The 21235-nt window shown below is 43.0% G+C and overlaps 2 protein-coding genes across 3 annotated transcripts; both read left to right on the top strand.

The window, feature by feature from the left end:
• The first annotated feature begins 2576 nt into the window (after window positions 1-2576).
• On the top strand, window positions 2577-9083 carry LOC109412527 (FACT complex subunit spt16). Of its 2 annotated transcripts, XM_019686150.3 has the most exons (10): window positions 2577-2893; window positions 2990-3253; window positions 4984-5283; window positions 5348-6323; window positions 6396-6594; window positions 6661-7527; window positions 7583-7851; window positions 7918-8050; window positions 8146-8205; window positions 8389-9083. In XM_019686150.3, exons 1-10 carry the CDS (start codon window positions 2825-2827, stop codon window positions 8609-8611), a joined length of 3360 nt encoding a protein of 1119 aa, XP_019541695.1. In that variant the 5' UTR covers window positions 2577-2824; the 3' UTR covers window positions 8612-9083. The 2 variants fall into 2 exon arrangements, with proteins under 2 accessions (XP_019541695.1, XP_019541696.1); XM_019686151.3 differs by lacking the exon at window positions 8146-8205 and having other exon boundaries at window positions 2579-2893.
• Window positions 9084-11956: 2873 nt separating this feature from the next.
• On the top strand, window positions 11957-12778 carry LOC134286685 (uncharacterized). The gene has a single exon (XM_062848336.1). The coding sequence runs from the start codon at window positions 11957-11959 to the stop codon at window positions 12776-12778; it is 822 nt and encodes a 273-aa protein (XP_062704320.1).
• Window positions 12779-21235: the final 8457 nt, after the last annotated feature.

Raw genomic sequence — 21235 nt, 5'->3', positions numbered from 1 at the left:
GCATGCTTAACTCGTGAGCGAGCTGTGAAAGCAACTCTCCACGCCGTGAATGTAATTTACATTCACCGCGTGGAGAGTTGCCTTCACAGTTCGCTCACGACTTTGGTATACGTTTGCGACCCCAATGTTATTCGGCAAACTTTCAGATAAAACTACAAGGTTGAATTCATCCATACATTGTTTTTCAATAGCATGCTTCTGAACTGAGATAATAGCAAATGAATGTAAATCTTTGCAAATGAATGGTCGCAACCTTGGTTATAAGATTTGCTTGAAAATCAAGTTGAAAATAAAATGGGGTTCAGTTCGCGTGCTAAAGGGTACACTGAAATAAATTTTGTTGTAGAAACTACCGATTCCATAGTTAAATTAATAACCGTACCTATGATTCTCAACCGACAACAATTTTTAGTTAATTCCACTAAAACACTGTCAGTTTGACTAACAGTGCAGTTAACATTACCAAAAATAATTTTAATTCAACAGCTGGGCATTGTATTTTTAACTACACTGTGTTGTTAGATGCGTGTCCAAGAAAAATTGAAAATGTTTTGTTGTTGAGGTGACTACGCTTTTAGTCAAATTTAATACAATGCATTGTAACTTCAATCTTATTTCAGTTAACTTCACAGATTTTGTTGTCGATTGAGAATCATAGGTACGGTTAGTAATTTTACTATGGAATCGGTAGTTTCCACAACAAAATTTATTTCAGTGTATAAAAAACCTTTCCGTGCAGCAAAAAGGGTTATGCTACTTTTCCCCGAATTCCGGTTCCTCGAATGTCGTTTTCCCGAACGCTGATTTCCCGAATGGCATTATTTTATATGCGGTTCTTTAAAGTTATATTGCTCCCAACCCGGGAGCTTCTTGACAGCTGCCGAACAACGTCAACGTACCTAAAAATTTTGGTCCGGGTGGTACTGTCAGATTCAAAGCGGCAAGCGCTACTTTTGAAAAGGACGGAAACCGACAATAACAAACCGAACAAAAAATATTAAAACATTCAACAGAAACCTTTATTTGTTGTTTCCGCTTTTTTGTGGTAGATAAAGTAAATTAAGTGCGGCATGATGAATTTGTTTACTACAAGCGAAAATTATATCTATAAAAAAGTAAAGGCAAAATAGTCGGCTTTCATAAAATTAATTTGAAACTCGTGTTTTCTTCTAGTACGTGTAGTGTCCGGAGGGACACTTCCGAGCACACCAGCCGAATCTTGAGCCGAATCCTGCAGCCAAACGCACGCTAACGAGGAGGAGCGATACCTTCTCGCACAAAATGCTTTACAAGACTCACGTTTCATTTCGTGTTGATCGTTTGCTTTGTTTTTCCGGTGGTGCATCACAGCAACTGACGCTATATGCCCTATTAATCTTTTTCTCTCTATCTCTCTCAACCCCTACAGTGCGGTTATTAAGCACCAGCAAGTTATGAATTTTGGTTACTTATGTGTATTTTACAGCTACATATCTGGTGGCCAAGCCAAAATAGAAGTTAAAAATAATCATTTGCAGATGTTTTTTTTTCGAGTTTGATCTTCGGTTTGGTCTAGCATGCGCAGTCACCAATTAATATGGAAGACCATTTAAGGAGGAGATATGACGAAGCCACACCTCGAATTTTCAAGAGCACAAATGTGAAGAACCAAATGACGGATTGCACTGAAAAGTTGATCGATTGGTCACCACCAGCGACTAATCAATCGATCAACTTTTCAGTGCTTGGCAATATTTGGTTCTTCAGATTTGTGCTTGTGAAAATCCAAGGGGTGGCTTCGTTCTATATTCACCTTAAACATGTGCTTTTATTACATTTCTTACAACAACAAAAAGAAAAATCAAATTAATTTCAATTTAATGAACATTAGTTTTTGCGCTTCTGTTGAATACGTCCTTTTGATACGAGACGCTAGCCTCTTGTTGGCTTCCACTCACCACGAAACAAAAAGGTGTTTTCGCATGGACAAAAATTGTTGCGTCAGTGAAGGATGGACCCGTTGTTTACGTACAGTAGCGACATCTGCGATTTGCAAGTAGGTACGCGAAACTGAGCTCATCTGTCAAGGTAAGGGGGGGGGAGGTTGATTGCTCCTCAGACCTGCTAAAACACTTCTGATTGAAGAATGGTAATTTGCCTCCTTCTTTCCATTCCTGCTCGGTCTTTCTAGAACCAAATTGATCCTAACGACTTGTCAAATTGTGATCGGTTAACTTTTTGAGCAACCTAGTCAACACGATCACGATCAAATCACGATCATTTTGTGGCAAATGATCATTTTGAACAAAAATATAATGTACATTCTTTTCGGGGAAACGGGTCATTCGGAGAACTGGCTTTCGGGGAACTGGCATTCGGGGAACCGACATTCGGGGAAAAGTAGCGCAATCAGCAAAAAGTGGTGATTCAATCTGGAAGGATTCACTTCCTTCGTCATTTTGACAGCCGGCTGTCATCTCGCCGCCGGCTTTTTTGTTGTTTTCGCGCGTCAAAACTTTTTACGCCTATCTCGCTTTCGCAAGCGCTAGCTTACCACATCACTCGGTTGCGCTATCCCACTCGTCTACAGTTCTCACGCTTTGTCTGCTGATGGCGGTGCTCTCGCCGCGATCCGCGAGACGAGACGACGGCTTTTTCTCATCAGTGCGCCGCCATATTGTTATTTTGTTTGCGGAAAGCCGCTTCGGCTCGTTGCAGCGCAGTTTTTTCGGTGAAATTTTCGGGCCGTTTTGTGAAATCTAGTGCGGGAATTTTGCGCCACAAGGCAACCGGAAGTGCTCTCGCGTCGGAAATCACTGGATGCGCCAGTTGAATCGCGTCCAAAATGTCGAATATCGTGCTGGATAAGGATTCCTTCTATCGGCGGATAAAGCGCCTCTACGCGAATTGGAAGGTGAGTGTACGGGATCTCAGGCTGGGCAGGAGTGAAGTTGTTGCGTCTGCTGTGGTCGTGTATATAACCTAACGCGAGGCATTTTGTGACTTGTAGGAGCCGGAATTTTCCCACGACGACTCGCTCCAAAAGGTGGACTGCATTGTGACGGCGGTGGGTGTCGACGAGGAGACCATCTACAGCAAGTCCACCTCGCTCCAGACTTGGCTGCTGGGGTACGAGCTGACCGATACGATTACGGTACTCTGTGAGGATTCGATCTATTTCCTGACTAGCAAGAAAAAGATCGACTTCCTGAAGCAGATAGAGAAGGATGCCGAGGAGGGTGTTCCGACGGTGAAGTTGCTGGTTCGCGATAAGGTGAGTAATCATGGATGAAGGAAAAGCGGTCAGGTTTTGTCATGAAAAATGCGAAGGGGGAAGGAAGAGTCGGGCGGAAATGCAGTGGATGAGAGGACGGGCAGCAGTGTTGCCGGGCATGTGTACCGTGACCGTACCTAATTCCGTTCACTTAAGGCGATGCACTAAGTCTAACAGCTGTAGAAAACACATCTTCTGCATTTAATGGCTGTAATTGTGCAACGCTGTTTCATTATGTCTCTACATTGCTAAAAAAATATAATCAAGGTTGCAAGTACTCCACTTATTTTGAAAATGGCCGCCAATTTTAACAAGTTGTTGTTCGTAATTCCAATCAGTATGCTCCTAACTCCGTTCACTTGTGTTCCTAATTCCGGTCACTCAAAGTAATTATCATGTTGACCAAATAATCATATTGTTATTGTTTGTTATAGTGATAGTTATATTTTTTTGTGTAAAATACATTTATTTCCGCATTAAAATGTGTTAGTTTTATAATAATTTGAAGTAATAATATTAGATTTTTTCACTGTTGTTGCACATTTTAGAATTTTTCTGGATTCTTAGAGTTTTATCAATTTTCAATGATCTCATTCATTCAAAAAATCTTTTCCGTCATTTTTGCTTCTTACTACATGATTTCAATCAGAGCAAACACTAATTGAAAATCAATTCCTTTTCATTTGAATAAATTGTCACTCAAATGATTAGCACAGCACGAAACACGCAAAACATTGCAAAATTCCGCCAGACTGAAAAAAAATCGAATGTCGCGTCAAAGTCGGGTCAATTTTTACCAAATGTTGGACCACTATTGGGCCAACATCGCAAAACTGTTGCGTCTATATTGGGTTTGCAGGCCAAAATAAAAACAGGTCAATGATAGGTTCATGTCGGGTATGACGTCATCTATGACGAATCAATCTTTGAACATATGCGAATAAATATTTAAACAATTTATGCTTGCTGCTGGAATTAGCAATGAATGATATGTACCGGTCATATATCGTCATAGTGCCTTGACTGATGCTGCTGGAGTTGGTTGTTCCGATTGTACTGCATTTTTTTCAGAATTCCTACGCATCCATATGTTGATTGGAATTAGGAACAAGTACAACCTCTAGTATCCTAATTCCGGTCATGTGCTTTTTTCATTTCCAGCATCATGAGTCGTCGACGAAAAATTTTTTTGATGTTGAATTTATAAAAATATGTCCTTTACTGTTTTGCTTTGATACTTGTTTGATTGATTTTGTTAGTATTTCAATGAAAATACAATTAATATATGAATTGATGCAATTCCCAGGTACCGAAAAGAAAAAAAAGTAGTATGGCTGCCAATTGGATGATAAATAATATTTAATGTATTTTCACAATAATACGTAAACAATCATGAAAATTTTAATTATAGTCTAGCGTGTACATAATTATTGAAACTTTTAAAAACAATTTGCAAAAGATTTGCGACAATTTCGGCTAATATTCGTCGTTTTGATTCAAGTGAACGGAATAAGGAGCTGATTGGAATTAGGCGCGGTCACGGTATTTGTTATCAATCGAGGGTCCCATATGGCCAAAGCAGTAAACGCGCGGATATTCAGCAAGACCATTCTGAGGGTGACGGGTTCGATTCCAACTCGGTTCAGGATTTAAAATACCCCAATTCATGAAGAGCCTTACTAAAGTTTTGTATTGCATCTCTAATGGCATCGTATTATCCAATGTTCCAGACCGACAAGGACAAGGCCAACTTCGAGAAGCTGCTGGAGGCCATCAAGGGTTCCAAGAATGGCAAAACCCTGGGTGTATTCAGCAAGGACAACTTCCCGGGCGAGTTCTGCGAAGCGTGGCGGGCCTTCATCAAGGACAAAAGCTTCGAATCGGTCGACATCAGCATCCCGATTGGGTACGTCATGTGCGCCAAGGAGGACTCCGAGGTCATCACCATCAAGAAGGCCTGCCTGGTGACGGTGGACGTGTTCAACAAGTACCTCAAGGACCACATCATGGAGATCATCGATGCGGATAAGGTGAGATTTTGAGGCTTTTTCAGCAGGGTTCGTTACAGGAATAATCGGGTGTTTCCTTCTCCAGAAAGTGAAACATGCCAAACTGTCGGAAGGTGTCGAGCAGGCCCTGACGGATAAGAAGTATGTCACCGGCGTGGATACCAACCAGCTGGACATGTGCTATCCGGCCATTATCCAGTCGGGTGGAAATTATAGCTTGAAATTCAGTGCATTCAGCGACAAGAACTATCTGCACTTTGGGTCGATTATCTGCGCCCTGGGAGCTCGGTATAAATCGTATTGCTCGAACATCGTCCGGACGTTGCTGGTCAATCCGACGGAGACGATTCAGAAGCACTACACCTTCCTGCTGAATCTGGAGGAGGAGCTGTTGAAGGTGATGGTGCCGGGAAAGAAACTGTCGGATGTTTTCGACGTCGGCATGAGCTACGCCAAGAAGGAGGAACCCAAACTGGTGGACAAGCTGACCAAGACGTTCGGGTTCGCGATTGGGCTGGAGTTCCGAGAGAACTCGATGATCATTGGTCCAAAGTGTGCAGCCGTGCTGAAGAAGGGAATGGTCTTCAGCGTGAACGTGGGGCTTTCCGGCTTGGAGAACAAGGAGGCGTCGGAGAAGGAATCGAAGGTTTACGCACTGTTCGTCGGGGACACTGTGCTGGTCAACGATGAACCTCCGGCGAGCGTTCTGACTCAGTCCAAGAAGAAGATTAAGAACATCGGTATTTTCCTCAAGGATGATGAAGAGGATGACGAGGAAGAGGAGGAGGAGAAGACGGAAAAACGTCCGGAGATCCTGGGACGCAGTGGCAAACGTTCAACGGTGCTGGAGAGCAAGCTCCGTAATGAGCAGAACTCCGAGGAGAAACGTAAGCAACATCAGAAGGAATTGGCCATTGCTCTGAACGAGAAGGCAAAGGAACGGCTGGCCAAACAGGGTGGCGGCAAGGAGACGGAAAAGATCCGGAAATCTACTATTTCCTACAAGGGTGTGAATCAGATGCCAAGGGAGCCGGAGGTAAAGGAACTGAAGCTGTTTGTCGGTAAGTGATTGCGACCGTTTATAGTAGCGATCCGATCTGATCCGTGGTTCATAACTCGTTCCCTTGTTTCAGATCGCAAATATGAAACGGTCATCATGCCTATCTTTGGCGTTCCGGTTCCGTTCCACATTTCTACCATCAAGAACATCTCCCAGTCGGTGGAAGGTGACTACACATATTTGCGTATCAATTTCTTTCATCCGGGAGCGACGATGGGCCGCAACGAAGGTGGAATGTATCCCAATCCGGATGCGACTTTCGTCAAGGAAGTGTAAGTTTGTGTAATCCCATTTGGCATTTGACCCATATTTCGTCTAAACTGGTCATTATTTTTCAGAACTTACCGTTCGACCAACACCAAGGAACCCGGTGAGATCGCTGCCCCATCCTCCAACTTGAACACCGCCTTCCGGTTGATCAAGGAAGTGCAGAAGCGATTCAAGACGCGCGAAGCCGAAGAACGTGAAAAGGAAGATTTGGTCAAGCAGGATACGCTGGTCCTCTCGCAGAACAAGGGTAACCCGAAGCTCAAGGATCTGTACATCCGGCCGAACATCGTGAGCAAACGTATGACCGGTTCGTTGGAAGCTCATTCCAACGGTTTCCGGTACACGTCCGTCCGGGGCGACAAGGTAGACATTCTGTACAACAACATCAAGAGCTCGTTCTTCCAACCGTGCGACGGTGAAATGATCATCCTGCTGCACTTCCATCTGAGGCATGCGATCCTCTTCGGCAAGAAGAAGCACCTGGACGTGCAGTTCTACACCGAGGTCGGTGAGATCACGACCGATCTGGGCAAGCACCAGCACATGCACGATCGTGACGATCTGGCGGCGGAACAGGCCGAACGAGAACTCCGTCACAAGCTGAAAACGGCCTTCAAGAGTTTCTGCGAGAAGGTGGAAGCGATGACCAAGCAGCAGATCGAGTTCGATACGCCCTTCCGGGATCTGGGCTTTCCCGGTGCTCCGTTCCGTAGTACAGTATTATTGCAGCCCACGTCCGGCTCGTTAGTGAATCTGACCGAGTGGCCGCCATTTGTCATTCCGCTGGAGGACGTCGAATTGGTGCACTTTGAACGTGTCCAGTTCCATCTGCGGAACTTCGATATGGTGTTCGTGTTCAAGAACTACAACCAGAAGATCGCGATGGTGAACGCCGTACCGATGAACATGCTCGATCACGTCAAGGAGTGGCTTAAGTGAGTACTTTTGAAATTGGGGAAGATTGTGTTCTATAGTCTATTTATTCTGCAGCTCCTGTGACATCCGGTACTCCGAAGGTATTCAATCGCTGAACTGGGCCAAGATTATGAAAACCATCACGGACGATCCTGAGGGCTTCTTCGACAACGGCGGCTGGACATTCTTGGATCCCGAATCGGACGGCGAAGGCGAACCCAACGACGATACCGAGGACGAAGAGGATGACGCGTACGAACCGACCGACGACGACGATGAGGATGAATCCGACTCGGAGGACTACTCGGAAGCGTCCGAGGAGGACGATACTGGCAGTGATGAAGGTACGATGATTGCGTAATTGGCGGAAAAAACACTTGAGTTATTCAAAATGACGTTGCTCTTTATAGACTTGGGATCGGATGAAGAGTCTGGCAAGGATTGGTCCGATCTGGAACGAGAAGCTGCCGAGGAGGATCGCAACCGCGACAAGGATGATTACGTGGAAGATAGACATTCGTCAAAGAAACGGTCCCATCATAGGTAAGTAATGGATTATTTGAAATCTGAACTGCCATTTGCTAGATTCTATCCGCTTGCTAACACTGCACAATTCATTGGACGCATTCCGTCTTCAGACGAGATCGAGGTATGCAGGAAACATCCTCGGTCAAGAAGAAGCGGCCGGATGGGCACAGGTGATTTGCTTCTACCACATTGCTTCATGTGTTATTTTCGCCTGTAGAAACCTCTGAAAAGCTTTCATTTTTTTTCCTAACGTTTCGGTTCATATGAGATCTTCTCCAGGGGCTCATTTGCCATTGCTCCCAAATTTTCAAATCAAAGATCCTAAATCGAATCTTCTATCCCGCCCTGTCCAGTTCGTCCAAGAGCAGCAGCCGCGACAAGAACCACAAGGACAAACACAACGACAAGCACAGCAGCAAGGATAAGCACCGCAGCAGCAGCGGAAGCAGTAAGCACCACAGCAGCAGCCACAGTGACAAACACAAGAGCAGTAGCAGCAGCAGTAGTCATAAACGATCGCGCGACGAAAGCAGGGACAGCTCGCACCATCACAAGAGCAAAAAGTCCAAGAAGTAAACTGGAGGAAGTGACGCATGGCATGGCTTCTTCCGGTCGCGGGTCCGTTCCTGAAGGATGACAATCGCTCAGCGGTAGTAGTAGTAGCAGGAGCAGTCATCACCTATTGTAATTCTGTTTCGAACCCCCTTCAGTTTATTACCTACGAGTTAATCCGGAATCTGGTGTGCGGTGACTGAGAGGTTCAGAGAACTTCCGCATCGCTCATCAACCAATCTTACCTACTCAAAGACTCTCATGTTTTCGTTTTCAGTATGCTCTTTTTGCTCCTAGGGCAGAAGGTCACACACACACGCACCTACATACTGCAATAGTTCTACTATTGATGGCCTTCTGTGAACACAAATATTAGGATTCTGTGTAGTTGTTTCTTTTAAGTTTTGTTTAGAAACTTGTATGTTAAGCCCATTAAGTGTACGTTTATGAAAAACAGACTATCAAAACAAATACATTCGAATCAGTTGGTACAATATTAGATGGTGTTGGTGGCTACAATTTTTAGTATCACATCCTTTAACGACGTAGCCGAGATCACTCCCCGGAAATGGCTAGTTTGACGAGTAGTTTGGAGAGATTTTAGGGAAGGATAACAACGTGGACGGTGATGCTGTAACATGCCCAGCATCCTCCCTAATCGTTATACCTGGAGATCATCAAAGCAGACGGAATCAAAGCGACCACGCTCTGATTGATGGGCGGCACTTCTTTAACATTTTCGACGTCAGGACCTATCATGGTGCTAACATTGACTCTGACCACTTTACCTGTTGATGGTCAAACTGCGTCCAAAACTCTCTAATCAACAATGTACGGTACCGATGGCTGCCTCGGTACGACCTAGGGTGACTGATCGCGAGGCAGCTTTCCGGACGAGGGCGAACTGCAAGAGGACCCTCTAGAAGACAGCTGGAGTACAGTTAAAGCAGCCATCAACGTCGCAGCCGAAAGCACCATTAGGTATACCTACGTGCAGGCTTGGCATTAGTCACCGTTCATACTCACTTTCAAACGTATTGAATCGATGGTCATGACGGTCGCGACAGTACGGCAGCAGTGTGTCATGTGTCCCAGATCTTTATGACGATTTTTTTCGTCACATAACGTCCAAACAAGCAGATGCGTCACAAAGTCCTAGGAAAAAAGGAAAAGAGGATTCTATGACGCATCCAAACTTTTGAACGTTGTTACACATAAAAAAGTATCAGACCGGGAGATTGTGGCACCGGATGATTCGACCCCAAGTCATACATTAGTTTTTTTTTGTCTTTATTATAGAGACTTTCATACATTAGTTACGCTTCGATAGAAGGAGAGGAAGTTTATTCACGAGTGTATAACATGAAATATACTGGCTATGCAACGATTTACAGTTCAACATTAGAAACCCTACGTAGCGAAAAGGTGTTTGTGTTTCAACACGAGTCGTACCCGGAGAGTTTCATAAGCTATCCAGAGGTTCCCAAACTTTTTGCTATCGTGGCGCCCTTTGACATTTCCAAAAATGTCGCGACGCCACAAAGTTTTTAACAAAGTTTTTTTTAATTTTAGGCAACTTTCACTTTACAGTGTGCAAGACAAAATTGTGAAACACTTCTCATTACTGTTTTTGTAAATTAATTTCTCAAAGATAGTTTAAACACAGAGAAACAGACGTCACACTCTCATTGCTTCCCATCGATCACCTTTTTAACGGTTGATTCAAATTTTCAGCAGTAGGTCGATCGACCACTCGCGGCGCTGGTATCGTTTTTGCTCCTGTTTGACGTTTGCTCACTACCGCCATCTAGTGGCGGCCCGGCCAAACACAGTACGTTTAGCATTGGGCGATTACGTTTTCGTGACGATGTTTTTAAATGAATTTTGTTCTAAGTGTTACGTCTGTTTCTCTGTGGTTTAAATATTGTGAGATTTCAAAAATCATGTTGATTTCATCATAGAAGTTTTAAAAATAAGAAGAAATTCAGATGTACAGGTAAAACAAGCTGCTGAATTTCAACAATTCAGCCAAAAATTCTAAAGCGTTTGCAATAAATAAAGAATTCTTATTGAATGAAAATGACTACACAGAACTTGACCAAAGCTTCAATTTTCTGCGGAAATTGCAAAGCAACACTTTTATTTCTTTTGGAAAATTTCGGCAAAGTGGGACACATGAAGATATTGTAAAGACCTGCCAGGTGGGCTTTAATTAAACTTATTTTCATAAATTTCAACTTAACCCTTTGGCCTGGATTGGCCATATAACCCCATTGATGAAACCGAGCATAACAAACTTATTCGAGTTCAGCGAGGTTGCGGCAGTACTGATGAAACAGTCCAGTTCAAAAAGGGTCAAAGCTAGCCCTTCACACTACGAATCTGTTCCGAAGACTAATTATTCTGAAATGAACGTAAATCATGAAATTAAAATTTTTTTACAAGTTAGTAAAATCAAAAGCTAAGCTGAAGCTAAAGAATTCCAAAAACAATTTCAAAAACTTGAAATTTTCAAATGTGGTTTCAATTGATATGTACAGTAGACGTTCGGTCGGTGCAAACGGTTTAACTGCAATGCTTTTTAACTGCAAGTCCGGTAAGTGCAACAAATTTGCAGTTATCGCACCGCCAAACGTCAAAATGGTGCGCCATGTTAGCCCTAATGAACAGTCGAATGAATTTTTCGTTCATTTTACGTCAATTGACGGCTTGTTGACACTGTCAGGCGTTGCAGTTATCGAATTTTCGTTCGCTAAGTGAAACGTAAACATGTTGCAGTTATCGAACGTCTACTGTATAGAAAAGGACACCAGAAATCCTACGGAACAATCGAAGAGTCAGGAAAGATTAAAAAAAATGTGAGCGACACTAGTTTTACTAATAAAAATAAATCAAAGTGTTCCGCAATACAAATAGTTTTTTTGTTTCGTCACAAAAGCCAAAATCCTGCGGCGCACCTGGGAAAGGTTCGCGGCGCACCAGGGCGCCGCGGCGCACAGTTTGGGAAGCACTGAGTTATACAACTTGTATTGAATATATCAACTAGCGTTCGCAAGTTGTTTAATAATTAACTATTTCCTAGAATATTTCAGGCAATATGATCAATTTTGATTGAATGTCGTTTTTCCAGGTTTTTCCCCACGTTTTTATTGATCTCAACATTTCTGACAAGCAACGTGCGCTTATTTTAAGTTGGATAAATCATTGAATCTTATTATTCAGAAACACATGAAGTTGAAATAAGCGACTGTGTGTCGAGTGTCCGGCCTTTGTGAAAATGCGCTGGTTATAACCAGCGAATATATTCGACAGATTGTTCACAATTGTGTTCGTTGCTTCAGGATGAATCCAACCGATGTTGAACAATATATGGGTGACCTGCCACACCACCGAGTTAACCCGTCTCCACCCTTCAGCAGGACAGGTATCGATTACGCTGGCCCATTTTTCATTCGCCAGGGGGTGCGAGGTGCAACGAAGATCAAGGCATATGTGGCACTATTTATTTGCTTGAGCACAAAAGCCATTCATTTGGAGCTAGTGTTGAATCTTTCTACGGAGGCCTTCCTAGCAGCCTTGCAACGCTTCGTTGGTCGTCGCGGTGTGCCGGAATTGTTGATGTCGGACAACGCTACCAATTTCAAGGGTGCCTGTAACGAATTGCATCAGTTGTATGAGCTGTTCCATTCTGATGAAGAATTGAAAGTCATCGAACGATACTGCGCATCCAAGGAAATCCGGTGGTCCCTTATCCCACCACGGACCCCCAACTTTGGTGGAGTTTTGGAAGCAGGAATAAAGGCCGCCAAGAATCGCTTGAAGATCGTACTGTACGAGGCAGCCATGAATTTCGAAGAAATGACAACTGTGTTGGTGCAGGTGGAGGCCATACTCAATTCGAAACCTCTAACTCAGATTTCGAATGATCCCTGCGACTATACTGCATTGACACCTGGTCATTTTTTGGTTGGAAGGGAATTGACTGCGGTACCTGAGCCTGGATACGGATCGTTTCGTGTGTCGTCCCTTACACGCTGGCAACACGTCCAGAAACTGAAGCAGGATTTCTGGGCAAGATGGTCTGCTGAATACCTGTGTGAGTTACAACCACGAGGAAAATGGTTCAAAGGGAAGCTGATGTTGAAGCCCGGTATGCTGGTGGTCCTACGCGAGGATAACATCATAGACTAATAACATGCCTCCACAACAGTGGAAACTCGGACGTATTTCAAAGCTTCATCCAGGATCAGATAACATAACCAGAGTCGTGACTGTCAAGACATCTAACGGAGAATTCACTCGAGGAGTCAGCAAAATCGCCATTCTTCCGGTAGAAACTGCAGATCCTTAAGGAATCCATATTGACAGAGACTGTCAACGCGGGGAGAATGTTTAGAATTTTGGCACACCCTAAGTGCCCCTACATTGAATTACCCACCCATGCGTTTTTTATTGTACCTCCAATTTGTTTTTCTCAATGATTGAAAAATAAAAGTAGTAGCGAGTAGAAAAGGACGTGTTTTCGTTTGCTCGAGGAAACTACCTCATTTAATCTGCTCGTTTACGGACAGATGTAACACCGTTTGTGCTGTGTATACCCAAGTAACCATGACGCTGCATATAGAGCATTAATTTCGCATTATAGTGTATTATACTGCCCCTCTTGGCATGTCAGTCCCATGTTGTTTCTAATGCAAATCATATTTTTGTCTCTCACGAGCCCATTTAAAATAAATTTGATATTTTTCTCGCCTCATTTCACAGCTCAATGTGCCACGAAAAGTTTATGCATCACATGAATACACTTTTTTGAAAACAATTGGAGTTATAGTGCAAAACGTAGGCACTTTAAAAAACAACATGGGACTGACATGCGAAGAGGGGCAGTATATGACATGCGATGTAAAGTTGTTTTGTCATATAGGTACCATTAAAGTAGGTTTAAAGTCGAAAGTGGCGCCACTATTGTTGATTACAAGCAAGCTTTACTGTGGTGATTGCTAAAGCATATAAAATGCTTGTACCATATAGCTAATGCAATGAAATAGTATGGAATGTATACTTAAGGCATCATGTCAACAAAAGAAAAAAGTATTTTTTTCATTTTTCTGTCTATTTTTATCTTCTCATACCTGTTCCGATACTCTCACTCTGATGTTTTTTATTCTAATTCGGGAATTGAACCTAGACTGCTGAAACTGGACTGCGATGAAACTCGGACGTGTTAACGCTGTGCTACGACTACCATGTATATTGCACCCGGAAAAATGTGCAACATAAAGTACTTTCCCAAATCCATTCAAAAACAAGTGATTGCAGAACCAATTGATTCCACAAACGAAGACAATATATAGATATAATTAATCCTGTGTTGATTCTGCTCTTATTGATTTCATGCGTGCTCACTTCCACCATTTATTTAATGAAATCGGGGCATTAGGGGTAGGCGGGGCAATATGGACACCCTAAGGTTTTTGCCAACTTTACCAGGCAAGATGTCAAAAAAGTTTAGTTTTTTGATACATGTATCCTTTTAAAGTCTATTTAGCATCTATTGCATAAGAATGCTCACGAAGAAAAATGATTTATCCGCTTCAAAAAATGTTTTGAAAAATGTTAGTTTTTCATGACCGTCTTCAAGCATATGGGGCAGAATGGACACCCCCATGGGGCAATATGGACACCATGGGACTTTTACGAATTTCGTACATTATTTACACCTATAAAGTCATTTCATTACAAAACAACTATTATGGATGAATAATAAGCCGAAGTAGTTCATTTTTGTTCAGTTAATTTAAATTCAGGCTGTTTTGGATAAAGCTTCGTTTTTGTCGGCATGTACAGCTGCGCCTAGAACAACTATTTTCCACTGTTGTCGTTTTTTGACCAATTTGTTTCACCCTATGTCTACTATAGTGAACATTTAACCGAAAATGTACTGAAATCGAAGAATTTGGTTGGTTTGTGATTTGGTTATATTTTTCCCTTGCCGCTTCTTTCAAAAAGATGAGTGTCCATTTTGCCCCGGCAGCAGAAGATATTCCCAAATTTGATTTTTGATATAATATAGAAGAAAATATAAACATGTTAAGCATGTAAATACAGTAAAACTACTTGCATGTGTTCTAGAAATATCAGATTTTAATCGACCTGCAATAAATTAGTCACTAAATCTTATTTTAGATGGTGTGAAAATTATAATTTCCATGCACAAAAAACGGAGGACGCAACTTTTTTGTGTAAAATCAAGTATAATTTTAATTTCGAATGTTTCTTTCCTGAAACTACGTTTTAGACAAATGGACTATATTCTCCATTCATTAAAAGTTCAAAAAAGTTCGCATATTTCAAAATATTGAGGGTGTCCATTCTGCCCCGGGTGTCCATAATGCCCCGCCTACCCCTATTTGTTAAATAAGGAAACCAATACCTCAACCCCACATAATTTTTGTTCCCTCTGCATCTGATTGTCTTTATGTCCCAACCAGAATAAAAAAAAAACATGCGCAATATAAATTTTCAGCAATATCTGAGCATGATAATCCAAGTTCTACGCAGCAATCCATGAAAATTTGGGTTTGTTTTTCTTTTCTTTTAAATGGTTGTGTTTTTAAAAAGGTTGTACAGATTTTTCTTTCGAACTGATGTTTTTTCTGTTTACAACTATGGAAGCATTAGTAAAGGCATATATAAAGTAATAAATCCTTGCATTATTGATTGACATGAAGCTTTAAACATGGTAATGCAATGAAGCATTAAACAACGTCCCTATAGAACTATACCGAACTGTCAATATCCCATAATGCTTCAATGCTTTCATAATGTAGATTAAACGCTTGATTACTTGACAGGTGTAGAATAAAAGTTATCTCGCATTAGCTAAACTATAATACGATTGAATTAATGTTATGATATAATGCTTGTGGTTACTTGGGTAGTGTCTCTTGCACGAATTGGCCAGTATCGCTGACGAACAACTGCTAGTAGCGCCTGCTGTCCGATGTGGAGATGGTCTTTGTGCAACGAATCAATCAAAATTTTGGTCACGTGATGCTTCTGTGGCAAGAGAAGCTGATGCTTGTGCCCATAGGAAATGCTTGCATTCTTGAGTCGACCACCGACTCGCAGTAACCCCTCATCGTCCAGGAACGGCGCCAATCTCAGTAGTTTGCTTTTGCGAGTGTCGTTGTTCTTCAACATTCGTAGCTCGTCCTCGAAGCCTTCACGTTGTGTCTCAGCGATGATCCATTTGGTTGCGGCTCTCAGTTCAGAAATCTTCAGTGCTCCGGTTACACGGTTTTCTTTATCTCGCATGCGCCAATTCCTAGCAATTCTAAATAGACCCTGTAATAAAGAAACGCACATCACTCACTGGATGCAGACCATGAGTGAGTGCGTGTTCCGCTTTCACGTCATACCGTGCCATTGAAATGCGTCCAAACTCGAGCAGTTTGGGCTCGGGCAAAACATACAACAGCCCTGAATGTACTCACCTCGTCCCATAGATGGTGTTAGCTACAACAGGATGGGCAAACATGAAATTAAGAGCATAAATGCATATGCAGAATTCTATGCAAGCTGGCGGGTCTTATAAAAGCCTGACTGAAACTGGGGGATTTCTCCTTATTGTAAGTGATCCTCGAACAGAGTAGTAGTAGCGCGCGTGTGTAAATACAGTGAGGATTCGCTCGTTGGGTCACGACCGCGCCCCGATTAGCGAATCGTGTTCGTTCGTTGGGGCAACTGACAACTGATCAAAATGCTCTAGACACACGCAAGTGACGAGAAATACGTCACGAAACACTCACATACTTGCGCAAACGGTCTGTATACAGGAGCTGCGATGCGACGACGGTCAGACGTCAAACTCGTTTTGACATCGATTTTGACATTGACAGTGCTTTTTAGTTGGGCTTTGCCCTAACCAGCGAACATCCAATCATCGAGACAGCCCATCTAACGAGCCGCCAACGAACGAATCGGGACTGTAGTAGTTTGAGGTGAATTTAGTATAAAACCTAATTATTGGTGAACGTTTTTTAATTATTCGTATTTTCTTTTCTAAACTAGGATCAGTTAAATTGTTCGTTAAACATACGTGAAAAAGTTAAAAATATTTGTTAGTAAATGTATTAAAATGTAATAGTACGGAATGTGTGTTAAAATGTGATAGTATACGGTTAGTAGTGTAAATATTGAAAAAGTCTGTCTAAAAGGCTAATTAATTGTTAAAATTATAGTAAAACCCACCCATTCAAAAACAAACAATAGAACAATGAATGAAAAAACAAAACAAGAAAAAGGTACGTAACAAAAGTGACTAGACAATCAATGAAGTTAGAGGTTAGGTACAGTGACGTCATAGGGTACTAATCCGTGATGATCAGGTCCATGCTTGGGACCTTTTTCTTTTCCACTCCTTTTTCCGTACGGAGTTCCGTGAATGTGTGGGCCGGAAGCTTGGCCGGAAGTGTGTGCAAGTTCTGTAGTTCCGGAGGCGATTCAGAACCCGTCTCGTTACTCTGAAGAGTAGTTCCGTGCCGCCATTGCTTTGGCGCGATTAGGCATTCTCGACACCGCCTGCCATACTTCAGTAGCCATCTTCTCTCATCTGCACGACCCGACGAGCACCAACCGAGTTTGGAACTGGACGGTCAATACTTGTGGTAACTGAAGTCTTATGAAACAGACCGACACGGAGGCCAACTGTACGTGGAGACGAACCGAACAAGACTGCCCGTCGGCTCTCTGTACGGAGTAGTATGAACCCCCCTCGCATCACGCATACACACCTATACAAGTTATAGGGCACAGTATCACATCCCCCTTTCTTTCAAGTTATAATTTTATTAACTTAATAACATTATTAGTACATTAGCGAATACAAATCTTGATCGTATACTTATCTTTACGGACTATATATCTCTTTGGGTTTAGGCATCCTCTTTGATCGTCTTGGTTGAAATGTTGGCTGGAACGTCTTACAGGGCTCTGGAACTTTATCTGGTACAGCAGTTGTCACCAATGGTTCATCGATTGTTTGATCGCCGAGGGCGTGGTCGAGGGCTGTTAGTGGTGGACTGCTGTCTGAATCGCCAAGTTGTTCATCAACTTCAACGGGTTCATGATCGGAAATGTTCTTCAAATGTGATGTGTTGCGATCATACGTTCTTCCGGTTTCTTTGGATTGAACAGTTACGTTTGCTCCTTGTCTGTCCACAACCGTGAATTTCTCCTTATGGAAATTGGTGGACAGCTTGTTAGTCGGGCAGAGATTTTTCATGAGGACTGTGTCACCAACCGAGATGGTACTCGGTTTCGCTCTACGCTGCACATCCTCCCGCTGCTTTCCAAGCAACTTTTTCTCCAGGTCTCGATCTCTGAAATCGCTACTGGGGGGAATAGTTGGAAGGTCGTCAACACAAGGCAGTTTGGTACGCAGCTTCCGGTTTAGCAAAAGCTCACTGGGAGCCTTACCGGTAACTGAATGCGGGGTATTGTTGTAGAGATCTAGGTAACTGTTCAACTCAGCTTTCCAATCATCGTAAAGGGCATTTGCAATTTTCATCCGTTTCAATAATGATCTGTTCTGGCGTTCAACCTCGCCATTTGCCTGAGGCCAGTAGGGCGACGTATGATTGAGATGAATGCCGTTTACTTTACAATAGTCTTCAAACTCACAAGAAACGAACTGCTTAGCGTTATCTAAAGTGATTGTTCTAGGAGGACCCCAGATGCGGAAAATACGTCTAAGCCGTTTAATAGTCTCCTGCGCAGTAATCTTGTTCATCACTTCCAGTTCCATATATCGGCTGTAATAGTCAATTACCACCAAGATATACTCGGCGGATGGCATTGGCCCGAGAAAATCTATTGCTATATCTACCCATGGACGATCGGGTAACTGTCTTCGCATCATGGGCTCGGGTGGATCCGGAATTTGAACCAGGCGACATCCTTCACACGATTCACATGTCTTAACTGCGTCTTGATCTATACCAGGCCACCAACATCTTTCTCGCAAACGCCTCTTCATCAGGGACTGCCCAGGATGTCCTTCATGAGCTAACTGGAGCATTCTCGACCGTAATCCTTTCGGAATTACAAGTTTCGATCCTCGCAGGATCAGCGAGTTTACACATGTGTATTCATGGCGGAAGGGGACGTACTGCTTCAAATCCTCGTTGACCCAAGAATCACTTTCGATGCAAACCCTCAACTGTTTCATCTCTTCATCCGAGGTGGTGGCAAGAATAACTTCCTCGATGTCAATTGCAGCGGCTTCCTGAATAGTCCGAATGAAAATCTCGGCTTCAGGATCAAAATCTTCTTGAACTGAATCACTTGCCAGTGTCGCCAGTGATTCTACGGAAACACGTCGAATAAAAACTTCACACTCATCTGACCACTTAGTATCGGAAACGTGTGCTCCTAGTCTTGAAAAAGTATCTGCCAAATTGGCTGATCCTTTCCGGTAAACTACCTAAAATAACCATTAGTGAAATATTATGCAACCATATTTGCTTAAATCTAATCCTACCTTGAACTTGAATGCCTGGATTCTTAGCATCCAGCGTTCAATTCTCGCTGTAGGTCGCGAGTTCACAGTAAACAGTGTTTCTAGTGGCCTATGATCTGTCTCCAGCTCAAAATGTATACCGAGAAGATATATCCTGAAACGTTCTACTCCCCACACAATTCCTAGGGCTTCCTTTTCTATTGGAGGATACTTCTTTTCGGTCTCCGAGAGGCTTTTAGAGGCATATCCGATGACTCTGGGTTGATTGTTCTTAAACTGCAGAAGCACCGCGCCTAAACCAACTCCTGATGCATCCGTGACTAGCAACGTACGATCTTTGGGATCGTAATACCCCAGGTGCTGTATGGATCCTATGGTACGCTTGAGCTGGTCAAAAGATTCCTGGTGCACTGGTTTCCAGTCAAACGGTGTGTCCAGCTTTAGCAGTTCTCGAAGAGGGTAGTTTACCGTGGCCAAATTCGGTATGAAGCGGGATACGTAGGTTACTAAGCCTAGAAAGCTTCGTAATTCCTCCTTGGATTGTGGTGCTCTGAACTGTTGGATCGACTTGACTTTATCCTTAGCTGGCGCTACTCCTTCTGACGATAGCTCATGACCCAAGAACGATATCTCTGACTGTTTGAACTTGCATTTGTGAATGTTCAATAGGATTCCATAGCGGTTCAACACACTCAACGTTTGTTTTACTGCCAAATCGTGTTCTTCTTCTGTTGCACCGAATATCATGATATCATCTATGAAAACCACTGTGTTTTCGCACTCGCAGAGAATACTTTCCATAATGTTCTGGAACAGCTCCGGCGCACAATTAACTCCAAATAGAAGCCGTTTATAACGGTATAGACCCCAGTTTGTAATAAACGTTGTCACGTCACGGCAGTCTTCCGCTAGCTCCACCTGGTGGAAGGCTTGTTTAATATCCAACGTCGTGAACAGTTTGGCATTCCGAAATCTTGGAAGCATGTCGTCAAATATCGGAAGCGGGTGGTTGAGTCTTTGGATGGCCTGATTTGCTTTCCTCATGTCTACGCACAGGCGTAGTTCACCGTTGTCTTTCAAAATCGGGACCAGGGGAGAAACCCAAGACGTTGGCTGAGTGACCTTCTCAATTATGTCTAACCGTAAAAGTTCTTTCAGTTTGGCTTCGACTTGCTGTAAAAGTGGGATGGGACAGCGGCGCAGAGGTTGAATAACAGGCGAGACTGTTCTATCGATGGGCAAGCTCAGGGTTATTCCTTTCATTTTGGGGAAAGGTTCTTTGATCGCGTCGATTCGGTTGATTGGGACACCTTGCGAACTAGGCAAGCCAACCTGTAGCACTCCAATTTTCTGTGCTGTAATCTTTCCGAGCAGCGGTTGCTGACCTTTCTCAATAACGTAGAAAGAGGAACTAGTTTTTAGTAGCTTTCCTCCGTCGTTAATCTCTAGATCAGCATCGAAGACCGTAATCAGCTTCAATGGGACGCGACCGTATGCCAAAAACCGTTTGTCATTATCGAACCGTTCGTTCCGTATTTGAACATCTTGCAGCTTCATAATTTCCCATGTTTTGTCGTCGATGAGGTTATGCTTTGATCCCGAGTCGATGAGCATCGTGATATCAACCCCCCCAATGCAACACGTGATCAATTCGTCAGATTCGCCCACATTGTATACTGGGAAATCTTCAGATTTTGATTCTCCATTATGATCTTCAATTTTGTAGACTGGTCTGGACGAGGGCCGAGAATACTTCGATGGTCGTGAGGGTCCTTGGTTTACGATAAGCGCTTTTCGTTTACGATCGAAAGAACCCTGATAAATACGCAATAGGCAACAAAATAACATTTGATTTAATTCTATTTGGTTTTAATACTTACAGCACTTGCGAAATTCTTGGATTTACATACAGTTTGGAAGTGACCAACATTTTTGCAACGAAGACACACTTTGTTTATGGCTGGACAGTGTTCGCCTTCTCGATGGCGATTGTAGCCACAACGCAGGCAGCGTGGATTAGTTCCGAACTTTTTAGAAGCACCCTCATATAGTCGATTAACGTTGCTATCAATTTGCTCGAATGGACGGTTGGCTGATCCACCGTTCGCTTTGGCGTTCATTTTCGA

This window comes from Aedes albopictus, chromosome 2 (genome assembly GCF_035046485.1).
Source record: "Aedes albopictus strain Foshan chromosome 2, AalbF5, whole genome shotgun sequence".
NCBI classification, from domain to species: domain Eukaryota; kingdom Metazoa; phylum Arthropoda; class Insecta; order Diptera; family Culicidae; genus Aedes; species Aedes albopictus.
Note: the sequence above shows the minus strand (reverse complement) of the source record. Positions and strands in the feature narration are given on the sequence as shown.